The sequence below is a fragment of the Aplidium turbinatum genome, chromosome 2 (assembly GCF_918807975.1).
Source record: "Aplidium turbinatum chromosome 2, kaAplTurb1.1, whole genome shotgun sequence".
Lineage (NCBI taxonomy): Eukaryota > Metazoa > Chordata > Ascidiacea > Aplousobranchia > Polyclinidae > Aplidium > Aplidium turbinatum.
Window position 1 is genome coordinate 29,194,213 of NC_137473.1, and position 13,229 is coordinate 29,207,441.

Genomic DNA, 13,229 nt, shown 5'->3' on the forward strand with positions numbered 1-13,229 from the left:
CCCCTGCCAAGAAATCGAGTTCAAACGGGTATTTGTATCATTCAAACATCAAACGATCAGGAGGGCGCCTTATGCGGGAAGAACGCCTCAGCATTGATTCTTCTCTTGTGTTAGGCTCTTCATTGACTTCAGAATGACGATCAACTTCGTTGTTTGGTTCAGCACTTCTCACGTTGCTGTGATGCATTTTATCAGCGGGTAAATCGCTTGCAACGGTTTCATCATTGTACGATTGATCATTAATGAAAACAGAAGTGTCAGAATCAGTTGCGCTTTTTTCGAAAGCATTTCTTTCTCTCACAGGAGCAACATCACGCAATGATACGGTAGTCTGGCGACCATTCGGTAATCTCACAAAAGCATACGTTGGAGTAGCATGAATTAATTCTACTTCATCTACAGCAGGTTCATATTTGCTCGTGCGAACGTGGCGCTTCAATAGAACAGGACCAGGAGTACTGAGCCATGTGGGACTTGATGATCCCAGCATGGAACGCCGACTAAACTTCATAAAGCGCTCGTGGGGAGATACATTGATCGCAGTACAGAGCAGTGAACGTACGGAATGTAATACGTCAGGCAAAACACTTTCCCATTTTGAAATGGGCAAATTGCGCGTTCTTAATGCAAGTTGCACTGCGGTCCAAATAATATTATTATATTTTTCACATTGACCATTACATCGAGGGTTATATATTGAAGTTTTGCTGAGAGCTATTCCTTTGCTGTGCGCAAATGATATAAATTCGTTTGACATAAATGCAGGCCCTCTGTCAGAATGAATATATATATGAGCAAAGGCCAAACAAAGAAAACAATTGCGATAAACATGAAATAACAGTTCCGGCATTCATATTTGCACAAGGAAACGCAAATGGAAACCTCGAATACTCGTCCATTACAGTTAATATATATTTGTTTCTTGTGGCTGAAGGCAATGGGCCTTTGAAATCAGTATTTAGGCGTTCCATAGCTTGAGTAGCTTTTATAAGCGGAGTTTGAATCGGCTTGTGGAAACGAGGTTTAATTTCAGCACAAACATTACAATTTGAGATCATTTTACGTATCTCGCCGAGCGAATAAGGTAGATTCTTTGTTTTGATATAATGTTGCATTCTTGTTACCCCAGGGTGGCAAAGACTCGCATGAATCTCGTACAAATAATTGCTAGACAAACTTGCACAATACGCTCTTGATAAGGTATCGGGTGCCACGTTAAGTTTTCCTGGTCGATAAACTATGTCATATTGATATTGTGAAAGTTCAACACGCCATCTCAAAATTTTACTGTTTTTCAACTTACTATGACTTTTGCAATCATACATAAACGCGATTGATCGCTGATCAGTTATAAGTTTGAAACGCCTCGCGGCCAGCAAATGGCTCCATTTCCGCACTGCTTCATCAATAGCAGCGGCCTCTTTTTCTATCGAAGAGTGATGCTTTTCGGTTTTTGTCAACGATCGGGAAAAAAATGCAACTGGTCTATCTCGTTGATTTAAGGTTGCTGACAAGGCAACATCTGAAGCATCAGTTTCGACTACAAACATGGCTTCTTCATCGATTACTCAAAGTGTCACAGTGGCCAACTCTGATTTAAGCTCTTCAAACGCTTTTAAAGTATCACCATTTAAAGGAAAGTCGCCGTTTTACGTACGGTTTAACTTTGTCAGAATAATGAGACACCCATTTGGCATAATATGCGAAAAGTCCGATAACACGCTGCTGCTCTTTGTTATTTGTTGGAGAAGGGAGCTCTAAAAGAGTTTTCACTCGGTCAGGATCTGGTTTTAAACAACCTTTAGAAATTTGATAACCCAACAACTGTATGCAGTCAGTCGAATATTCACATTTCGACTCATTAAATGTCAAATTACACTCTTTAGCTACTTGCAAAAACTTTGACAAGTTTTCATCATGTTCTTGCTGCGATTTACCACCGATTGTAATATCATCAAGATAAGCGAACGTACCTTTGCAATTATTAGACTTGATAATATCGTCCACAATTCTCTGGAAACATGGCACTGCATTTGTCAGCCCAAATGGTATTCTTTTCCACTGCCAAAGTGAACCGTCAGCTTGAAACGCAGTAAATATCCTGTCGCATTTGGGTAGTTCTACTTGATGGTATGCACTTGTCATATCGATTGTCGAATACACATTAAACTTTGCAACATTTTGCACCACGTCCTGCATCCGTGGCAGCGGATACGCATCAATTCTAGTGAATTTATTTATAGTCTGGCTATAGTCAATGACCATTCGCCTTTTATGGTTATCTTTGGTAACCACAAGAGGCTGCGCACGCCATGGAGAGTTACTTGGCTCGATGAGTCCTTCCTTCAGCAGTCGTTTTACTTCAGATCTTATGAACTCTTTATCTTGCATTGAATAGCGCCGTTCTTTGGTTGCCACTGGATGGCAATCCTCCGTTAGATGCTGGAATAAATTGACAGGAGTTGACGTCTTTACAGCTTGCAACAATCCGAGGTGTAACGTGGGCTTCGAACCTCCGAAGTAAATGCTGACTCTTTTATGCTGTTCCATAAAGTCTTGACCGAGTATGACATCAGTTAGCAGATTTTCCAGCACCATTACATCCACTGTTTGGTATAGTTGACCACCAAGGTTCACGTCAACTTTACTTATGCCTACACCTTTAGAGCTGCATCCTTTTACTGCTAAACCAATCCGCTGATCAGTCTCTTTAAGGTTTAGTTGCAATTGTTGACTAAACGACTTGCTTATGTGCGATAACGACGATCCTGTGTCCATTAAAGCATTGGCAGAAATACCGTTAATCGTGACAGGAATGATGACTTTCGTATCAATAGATTTTGAAGTCTTTTGAGGGGTTATGTGCATTAAAGAGGTTGAAGAACAATGACTTTTATTCATAGAAAGTTTAGGTGATCGACACATTTTGGAGAAATGTCCTTTCTTAGCACAACGATAGCACTCAACTTCCTTAGCTGGGCAAAATTGTCGAGAATGCCGTTTATTTCCACAATATGGACATCTTACTGAAACGGTAGCTGCAACAGTATCTTGCTTTCTTTCAAGGTTATTTTTAGGTTCGGATATAACAGCAACTTGATGCGAATGCAGTGTCGAAGGTTCTGCAACTATTCGTCCAGCGTTTTTTTGAGCATCTTCCAACGACCGAGCTTTCTCGAAAGCAGCTTGTAGAACAAGGTTTAGTTCTTCCAATAAACGTTGCTTAATTTCTTGTGATGTCAATCCGCCGATAAAGGCATCAAGAATAGATTCCTCTCTGTGCTGAACGGCCGACACAGCTTCGAAATTGCAGTCAGTACTCAAGCGCTTGAGCTTTTGATAGTATTCATCAAGTGTCTGGTTGACCTCTTGCTTGCAAGATTTAAGCAAATATAACGCGCATAAATTCGATGAGGAGCTTGTCATATGCACTTTGAAGTTGAGTAATTGCAGCTTCATACGTGCCAGCTTCTGAAATGACCTCATAAGCGGCACTATCAAGATGATTGACAAGAAGACCGAGTTTATCTGCATCCGAAATGCCTTCGTACTTCTGAATATAATAGGTAAATGACCTATACCAGTGCGACCAAAGCTTCCTGGCTTCGCTACTGTGAGGATAGGCAGTAAACAGTTTTGGTCTTAAGTCTTTAAGATCTATTCTGTGTCTGTTTATTAAATTGTTATGAATCCATACTCATTCATCACAAATCCTCAAATTAAGGTTTAATAAACAAAACACACGATATAGCTGAACATAAACATAGCGGTTAATATCAACATAATAAGGTAGTAGGTATTAACTTAAATGAAGAGATTATACACTACAGCTTACAAACTAAAGATTACATGCAACTGAAATGTCTTCACTACTAAACAATCTGCTGTATGAAGCTACGCTGCTAGAACACAAGTAAAATGTCGCGGCAGGTATTTGATTGTTTAAACGAGCAATTACCTACGTCATAGTACCGCAAGGAGAAGTAATAGAAATGATTAGGCACGAGGCAAAATACGAATGGTCAGTTGTAATCTACAACAACCCTAGGTAGAGGTGAGCGGTGTTTTCAACAACCAGCTGAAGCCGGTAATCGAAGAAGGTTTGCATAATTGGAAAGCCAACGCCTTATCTGTTGCGCCATCCCACCGTTGTTGCGGTAAAGATAGGAAAATCTCTCAAGAGAACAATCCCTCTGTTCTCTGCTTCGGTATATTAAAAGTCCAGCAAAACTACATAACGCTCTTTACCAAACTTTTTTCTGACATTGTGGTATTGCTTGCAAAAAAAATTATCTTGGTCGGTTTACGAAATTATTCGTTTACTAAAGAAATCCAGACAAGGGCAAGCCTACACTACATTTAATATGATACCGTAGTCTATATTTGCTGCAGGAAAGGCGGCCGAGAGAAAGGAACTGGCCACCCTACTCTCCTTAGTGCCGACGGCTTAGTCTTAGTACAATGAGAACGTTATATTCTCATACCTGACACTTGAATTAAGTATGGGACCACCTTCACCTTCTAGTCTATATATTTTGCTTTAACTTGGCACAATTTTTGAAGTGCTCTATTTGCAGGTGTGTGCAGTCATCGTGACCCACCAATGAATGGAAATTACGTACAGAATCAACAAAGGAAAGAGTTGTGGTATCCTGGAGATGTTGCTCGATTCCAATGTGATGTGGGATACTCCATTTTCGGTTTCTACAATTCAACCTGTTTAAAAAGTTATAAATGGCAGTACGAAGTACCCACATGTAGACGTAAGTTCGAAAGCCTTGAGTAAGCTTTTCCGAACTACAATCTAACAGCTTTGGTTGGTTTTGAAACTTTATTCTCGGACAGACAAAGCCTGAAGTGATGGGTTATCCCTAACAATTTCGCATAGCCTACTTGTATAGGGTTTTAACGCAGGGATAGGCAGAGTGAAGTTTTACGATTGTTGAAGTGTTGTTGCTAGGGAATTATTCCATCGATTAAGTGCACCTGGATGGAGAGCAGACTTTGAAATGCGTTGCTCAAGCGCACACCCCGAGGGGCGGACTTTACTTTGCAGCTCTTTCCAGCAATCACACAACACTACCGTTTGAGTTCAAATGAACAGCAACTCTTAACTTACTTGTTGTACAAAAGTTGTGCTCCAAATCTGCTAAAACTATTTAGGAACCTGTCGAAGGCCTTCTACCCCTTTGAATGGATATGTTATCATATCTCCTCGAGGTAAAAAACGGTTTTCCATTGATGACACCATCATTTATCAATGTAATAGAGCATACCGCAGGGAAGGTGCTGCCAGGGTGCATTGCAGGGTCGAAGGATGGTCTCATACGCCAACTTGCGTGAGAAAAGGTAGGCAATCGAAATAACAGAATGAACGCACAACATATACATTTATATACTTACAAGTATTTTAAAGCTTATAGATTTTTGAAAACACAATAAAGATATTAGTTGAAACAGAAATTATGCTTATACACTAGAAAAGGATAGCAGTCGATGTTTAATCTTTAGTAGCCAACTATGGTACATGCCATGGTATTGTATCGTCTATTTACTGGTAAAAGTATGTCAGTCAAACTAACTATGAATCAATGCAAGTGATAGACCTTATAAAGAATTGGAGGGAACTACTTATATCACCAACACCTTTTCTTAAACAAATGGTGGGCAACACAGCTATTGCGTTGAACAGCAAAACAGCAAAAACAATGCTATTCAGCGTTATCACTGTGTCCGCCTATCATCTGTTTATGACGGTAGGCACTTAAACATAAAAACTTTAGTTAAACCTGTTACATCGAACCAATCAGAAGTTGCAGGGAAAGCAGAGAAAAAACGTAAACATTTTTGATAGAAAGTAAATTATGTCAACGTTTCGCCGTCCACAGCTTGGCTTTAGAGGATTAAAGCAGTGGTAGTCAATTCGATGACGTGTGTTCGATTCCCACCTGTGTTATAACTCTTTTTTTCTGTAATTGCCAAACAAAGCAGGTTCGACTTTCTAACTGAATGCTAGGTCATAATTGGATGGTAGTCACTTCAGCATATTCTGATTGGTTGGCTGTGTTATCGGGTCTTATCGGGAGTTGTCCTGTAGTGATGATGATGGCGTATGAGCGATCTTTCCAGGCTAGATTGGAGGGCAGGAAATCTTCAGCCACTCAGCAGTCTCGTCGTCCAGGACCCTCAGATCATGCGCACCGTGTGGAGGCCGGTGGGTGAGGCAGTGGTGGATGACATGGTCTGCGGTCTGTTCCGTGGCACCACACTCGCATTCTGATAAAGGAGCCAGGCCCCACTTGTGCATGTCCGAACGAAAGCGGCCGACGCCAGTTCGCAGGCGGTTTAGCCTGACCCAGGCAAGCCTTGCGAGGGACATCCCTGGTGGACGGGGATCGGCGTCGGGTATGAAGTCACGGAGCGTGGAGGTGTGATTTTGCCACTCATCCTGTAGTGGCGAGTGTAGTCCTGTAGTGGCGAGTGTAGATCGCGAACTCTGTAGGACCCGTTTGCAAAATTTAGAATGGCGAAGCTAGCAAGGGAAACAGACTTAACTTTCCGGAATGCAAAAAGTCGGCCAACGACGGGCCGGTCGGCCTGTCCTGTGTGATGACTGGAACCGTCGGTAATTTTACTGTCAGGCAGCGCCCCTGTGTCCATCACACGACCGTAGCACAGGTAAGCTACGTCTGACTTTTATACTCGGTCTGCCCGTAGTCAGAGCAAACTTTGGGTCTCGCAAGAGGAAGAAAAGCTGATTTAATTAAGGGATATTTAAGTCTGGTGAGAAAGAGATTAAAAATGTGTGCTGTAACTTTAATCTAAATTATAAAAACACACAGCACAATCTTTGCTTGCAAAAATTTTAGTTTTGACCAACAAAATATCACACCATTTAACAAATTGAACTGCCCATTTCATTGCCTCAGATTCAGCGAACACATACTTCTTATCCCTAATTCCAAGAATAATACAGATTTAATATTTTTTTCAATTTTTATGCGGCGCACCTTGCGACCTTTTATGACGCACCGGTTAAGAAGCGCTGGTTTATGATATCGCAAAATTACTTCAACAAAGTTGTGCTATAGCCTACTGCCTCCTTATAAACTGGTCAAACAAACGGAGAAATCTTAACCATTAATAATTATCAATTTCAGTGGTTTGCTCTCATCCTGATATACCCGAGTCCACCAATTACATTCCTTCTGGAAAGCGCAGTTGGAATCAAGGCGATAGAATCACTTATCGATGCTCAAATAATTATGAGCTCAGAGGTGCTAAATTTTCCATTTGTCAAGGTGATGGAAGTTGGTCAGATGAAGCACCATCCTGTACACGACGTAAGTTTCTACTTCGGCTTCCACATTAGTTATTTGCATTGCTGAGTGATATCTACTTTAAAATGTATTACCACAATGAGATAACATTAGCATCATATGGTAAAATTTAATCAATAATAATCATTTCAGCTGGTTGCAGCAGGCCTTCTGCACCAGATAATGGAATAATTGTCATACCTCGGTCGTTATTTTCCTTCCTCTCAATACACTCGCTAAACTCGGTGGTGACATTCTCTTGTGATCGTGGCTATTGCCTTATTGGAGAAGAAAGAGTTACCTGTGTTCGAACCGGCTGGTCTCATAATCCTACCTGCCAGCGTAAGTTGCAGCAGTCATTTCGGCTTCAGTCATGTTTTTATACTTAAAGGAAAAATATGGTCTTTATTTTAGTATTTATAAAATAAATTCTTTAGAATTTAAATTTCGGACCTTACTTGCTGTAGGGTACTGTATTTAGCCTAATCACATTTTTTTCTTACTGTAGTTTGGGTTCAAATGTCATGACGTCTGACATATTTCAACGCAAACAATCTTAGCAAAGCTCTCGCTTGATATGTGAATTGTTCCAAGAACAGTATTCTGATTTATCGACAAATATTTACTTGGAATGAAAATGGTTTAATTTAGTCTACCTTTTCCATTATGTATCTCAATGAAATACTTAATTGGCTGCCATGCTCACTTTTTCAACAATTCCATCTAATTTTATAGTTCGAGAATTTGAAACACAAAGTGAAAACATTGATGACCGCCACCGATTAATCATGTGACCTAGTTTTGCTTTGATTGCTGACTAGGTTACACCTCAACTCTTCAAATCTGTACAATAATAAAGTTTTGGCAAAAAAATCGCTTTGTTGAACCATAGGCAGACAAAACAAAGTAACCTCAACAGGTTTAACATAATGTAAACAAATAAAACCTAACAACCAGAAGACATTTATAAACTAAAAATTACATACGTTTACGGCCATACTCATGCTAGCCCTTTTCAAATAACACTGGTCAACACACATTTTGGTGCCAAAAACGTTTTAACGATTTTGAGGTATTTTGATGCCGCTGAATCCGAAAAAGACATCGGTTTTTACGAATTGGCTTTAATTTTTGAGATATTTCATGGTTTTGCTCTAAAAAAGTGGGTCATTCCATATCTAAACAGAAAATATAATATGGTACCTCTCAGATGTTGCTGAAAAGTTGTCATACTATGCCTGAGGCAACCAAATAAAAGAATCCTAAGTTTTAGATCAATATCTTAAACGATTTTCCCATGGCGGCCATTTGAATTTCGGGCACTACCCTCGTTTTTGACTTGGGGGTAGGGGTAGCGAATAGCAATTTCAGCCATTTTCAGAGCCTCATAACTTTTATTGTCTCTGTGGTAGAAGACTAAAAATTGCTGTGCTAGTTCATAAACTATACTACACACTTTAATAGTAGAAAACAACATGTCTTGATGCATAAGTGTTAGGTGGGTCATCAAAATCCTGCTTTTTTGCCCCGTATGAGTGTTTTTTTCAATTTTTAAATGCTTCTACTGCCCAAACCAATCAAACTATTTCTCTAAAACCTAATTATTTGTAATATTTGGAAACTTTTCTTCTGCCAACTTGAATTTGAGAGTTGTGGTGCCATTAACAGAGATCCTATGGGGGTCTGAAAACCCTATCGGGCAGAAATGGCCCATTTTTGCTCCTATGTTTAGAGCCCCAAATGAACGCATGGGCATTTTATGGTCATGTTGAAATTTATACCAGACAAACACAAACATTTATTCTTTCATTTTATGAAATAAAATCTTTGTTGATCAAACTCCTTCACTATAAATTTTATGTCTTGAACATGTAACATTTTGGTAATTTTTAGCAAATAATCTCAAGTCCGTAATGTAGGCCAGAGAAAATTCAACAATGATTTATCATGAAAACAGTGAAAATAAGTAGGTAGCCTACTATGCTTAGTGATCATAAACCTTGAAATGCTGACACTGTTGACCACTAATTTATGTTCAAAATGATGCTTTCACCTCTTCACCTCAGATGACCTTACAGGTCTTTTGTTGCCATCCTGTTGTGCTGATAGACACTCAATTTGTATGTACTTTTTGTTTGTTTATCGCCATCAAAACAATAAACTGAACTGAACTCACCCATGAAAAATTACCCACCTGCAATCAATGAGCTATGGTGTGGAGATAAAAATGTAGGAAAATGATCAAGTCGTGTTCAAAATTTAAATTGTTTTCAGTTTGCACTATAATTCTGCATTATGTAAAATGCATAGCTCCAATCAGCTTATCTATCATCTATTGACTAAGAAACTGTGGAAGTAGTGTCAGAACATTTTCATAATCTTTTTGGTTAAGTTTGTATTTTCGAGCACTCAATTTGTAGGTTTTAGAGAAATATTTTGATTGGTTTGTGTGGTAGAAACATTTGAAAATTGAAAAAAAAAAACACTTATTAGGGCCAAAAAAACAGAATTTTGATAACCCACCTAACACTTATGCATCACGAGATGTTCTTTTTTACTATTGAATTGTGTAGTATCGTTTATAATGAACTAGCAGAGCAATTTTTAGTCTTCTACCACAATCACAATAAAAGTTATGGGGCTCTGAAAATGGCTGAAATTGCTATTCGCTACCCCTAAGTCAAAAACGAGGGTAGTGCCCGAAATTCAAATGGCCGCCATAGGAAAGCCGTTTAAGATATTGATCTAAAACTTAGGATTCTTTCGTTTGGTAGCCTAAGGCATAGTATGACAACTTTTCAGCAACATCTGAGAGGTACCATAATTATACAAGATATCTTCATATTGGCTGTTTTGATATGGAATGACCCACTTTTTAGAGCAAAACCATGAAATATCTCAAAAATTAGTGCCAATTTAAAGAAACCGATGTTATTTTCGGATTCAGTGGCCAAAAATCGCCCAGAAACCGTTAAAATATCTTCGGCACTCGGAAAAAAGTTTTTTTTTTTGGCCAGTGTAATCAACTGACTAATGTTCTTCATAAATTGAAATTTGATCAGATCTGATCTATTGTGATCTACACACACAAAATCAAAAAAATACACGCACAAGAATGAAACGGCAAGGCAGAGGAGAGGCAAAATCACATGACGCTTAATTGCTTAAGAAAAAACACAAATCAATGACGTAAAATTTGTGTTTTATTTTAGGCAATTGAGCGTCATGTGATTTTGCCTCTCCTCTGCCTTGCGGTTTTATTCTTATGCGTGTCTTTTTTTCGATTTTTGTTATTTACTCGTAATCTTTCTTGAATCACTTGTTGAGTTTGTGCTTTTCAGTTCAGAGTGTCGTTACAGTTATAGTGCATAGTCAGATTTATCTTGTAATTTTCATTTTATGTATATTGCAGATTGTAATTCCTGATGAGGACACAACTACGAGTTGAAAACGATAGTATATTTTATTTCTGTTAAATTTGTTTGTGGAAAATAGTTCTACGTCTTAACGTGGTGTCTAATTTTTTAGGTTGTTGTTCTTCGCCAATTGCTCCGGCAAATGGTTACATTGAACAAAGCACTGATCTTCCTAAAATATGGGCGATTGATTCCATCGTAAACTACGGTTGTGACACCGGATACACTTTACTTGGCTCTTCAGCAAGACAGTGCTCACACAACGGACGTTGGAATTCCCCTCTTCCCAGTTGCCGACGTTAGCTTCATTTCATAATTCGCACTTTTTACATGCAGTAGATTGAAGTTAGATAATCGAAAAAAGACTTTGTAACTAATTTTAAAGAAATAACCTAGCCTTAAATGTTTTCTTGCTCTAGCTGCAGTATTATAAAGCTGAGAATCGTTATTAAATATTTTTGTGATTTAAAACATTAATTTAATATATTGTTCGAAGATCACATGAGATCGATTTAAAAAAAAAGTTACTCTTTATCATGATGGCAACAGCTTAAATACACAATAACTATGTGATGATTAAAACTACTTAACCTTTATTGAAGTTTTAAAGATAATAACAAGTATTTCGATTTCAATTAGGAACGAGAAATCCACGAACATGCCTGAACAATTGTGGCCGTACCAACATCGCTGGTTGTGCTTGTGATAATGCTTGCGGAATACACGGAGATTGTTGTGATGATTATGAGCAATACTGCTTAGTTCCCTCTACGCGCTACTTTCCACCAACTACACGCTACTTTCCACCAACTACACGCTACACTCCACCAGTCACACGCTACTTTCCACCAACTACACGTTACAGGACGACAGCTCGTACTCCATATTGTAAGTATCCACATACAAATTAACTGTCAATTCTTGTATGTAAATGAGTGCTTGCTTGGTGAGCTAAATACATGAACTGCTTCTACACTTAAATTTTTATTTGTTGTCGCATACTGTACTTCGTTGTCTTAGCTGAACATACATTAAATTGGGACTGCACGGATAGAAAGGCCAGGCGTGCGCATCCACCAACGTGATTCAGTGTCGTTTCAGCATCCAATTTGTTCTTGATGAGTATCGAATACATGATCGTGCAAACATTTTCTTTTGAGTTGTTATGGAACAATTTTTACAGCTAAAGTACTTTTTTACAGATCGGAGACGTCGTTGAAACAAGAACGTGTTGGAGCAGCATGTCTGCTTAGAAATGTTAAGCAGATATAATGAATAAAGTTCGAACAATTTCTTGAAAACGAAAAACTTCAGTTTAACTATGATGTGGACTACATGGCTTATGTTGCTGTTCTGCTGAAGGAATCTAAGCCATGCTTGACCTGTGTATGTAGCCTACTGTACATAAACTTTTGATGCCTTGATAACTTTTCTATCTACTTGCTTTGACCTCGTTTCAATTGTGCCAAAGTCCTCTTAGAATAGGAGTCTTTATGCCCTGTCTTTATTTTCTAATGTTTTTGTTAAAATCTGCTGTTGAAATAGTCAAACACTATTTTACAATCATGTCCCAAATTGTTGCTAAAATTTTGTTTGTACAAATAAATGTTGACATGTTCTGCAAATCTGTGCGTTCTTTATAGTGGCGACAACTTGATTTGTTACACTCAACCGCAACATCCTCTGCGATAAATTAGTGGATTTTCGAGGAGCAGCCACGATTAAAGCAAGAAACAATACGCTTCAATGCAAACAGCGCAGCTAGAATATTTGCTTAAGCGAGTTTTCTTGCTTGAAATATTTTTCGCGCCAAAACCTCAGATTCACTCTTCAGTTTCTAGTTTTAGACTGGTTGCAGGTCAAGCTGGTCAATTAGTTTGTCTTGTTTGTAACTAATTAGGTGATAGTTGTGAAAACAGTTTGGAGATTGCAATGTGGAAACTCTTCAACATCGATATGCTTCTTTGTTGGCATTTACTCGTCATATAGTTTTTAAGAAGTTCATTTCCATCGACGCCGGCTGGTTCAGTTGTTTTTACCTTGAAAGAAAGGTTGATTGTAGAAGTGCAAAATTAATAACTTGCGGGTTTGCGTCCTTTGGTTTTTGCTGTATTTTTTTCCACAACTTTTTGGAAACCGTAACTGAATGACTGCAACAATTATTTAAAATACCAGTTCAGTGGCTCACTCCGACTAGTTATTGAAGAACGGTTACTTGGTTTAGTTCCTACCTTGGTAGCACATTTTCAACAGCACCAACATGTGCAAAGGATATTGAACATCGCATAAAAGCAGCACATTGTGCCTATGGAAGACTTAACCATCGTGTTTTCAACAACCATGCTATATCTATCCGCACAAAAATTATGGTCTTCCGAGCAGTCGTTCTTTCTCCCTTCTCTATGCTTGTAAAACCTGGACATTATACCGCGTGACAGCAAACGTCTTGAAAATTTCCAGCAGAGGTAACTGAGGCAAATGCTAGGCACTTATT

General features: G+C 38.7%; 1 protein-coding gene across 1 annotated transcript in view; it reads left to right on the forward strand.

The window, feature by feature from the left end:
- Positions 1-12,354, forward strand: part of LOC145786190 (complement factor H-related protein 4-like) — a 52,904-nt gene extending 40,550 nt beyond the window's left edge. Inside the window, exons 10-16 of the mRNA XM_082597839.1 lie at positions 4,578-4,763; positions 5,164-5,349; positions 7,161-7,343; positions 7,473-7,661; positions 10,848-11,033; positions 11,375-11,623; positions 11,938-12,354. Of these exons, the coding sequence (XP_082453965.1) occupies positions 4,578-4,763; positions 5,164-5,349; positions 7,161-7,343; positions 7,473-7,661; positions 10,848-11,033; positions 11,375-11,623; positions 11,938-11,954 (1,196 nt within the window). The 3' untranslated portion in view covers positions 11,955-12,354. The remainder of the gene's footprint in view (positions 1-4,577; positions 4,764-5,163; positions 5,350-7,160; positions 7,344-7,472; positions 7,662-10,847; positions 11,034-11,374; positions 11,624-11,937) is intronic.
- The last annotated feature ends 875 nt before the right edge of the window (positions 12,355-13,229 follow it).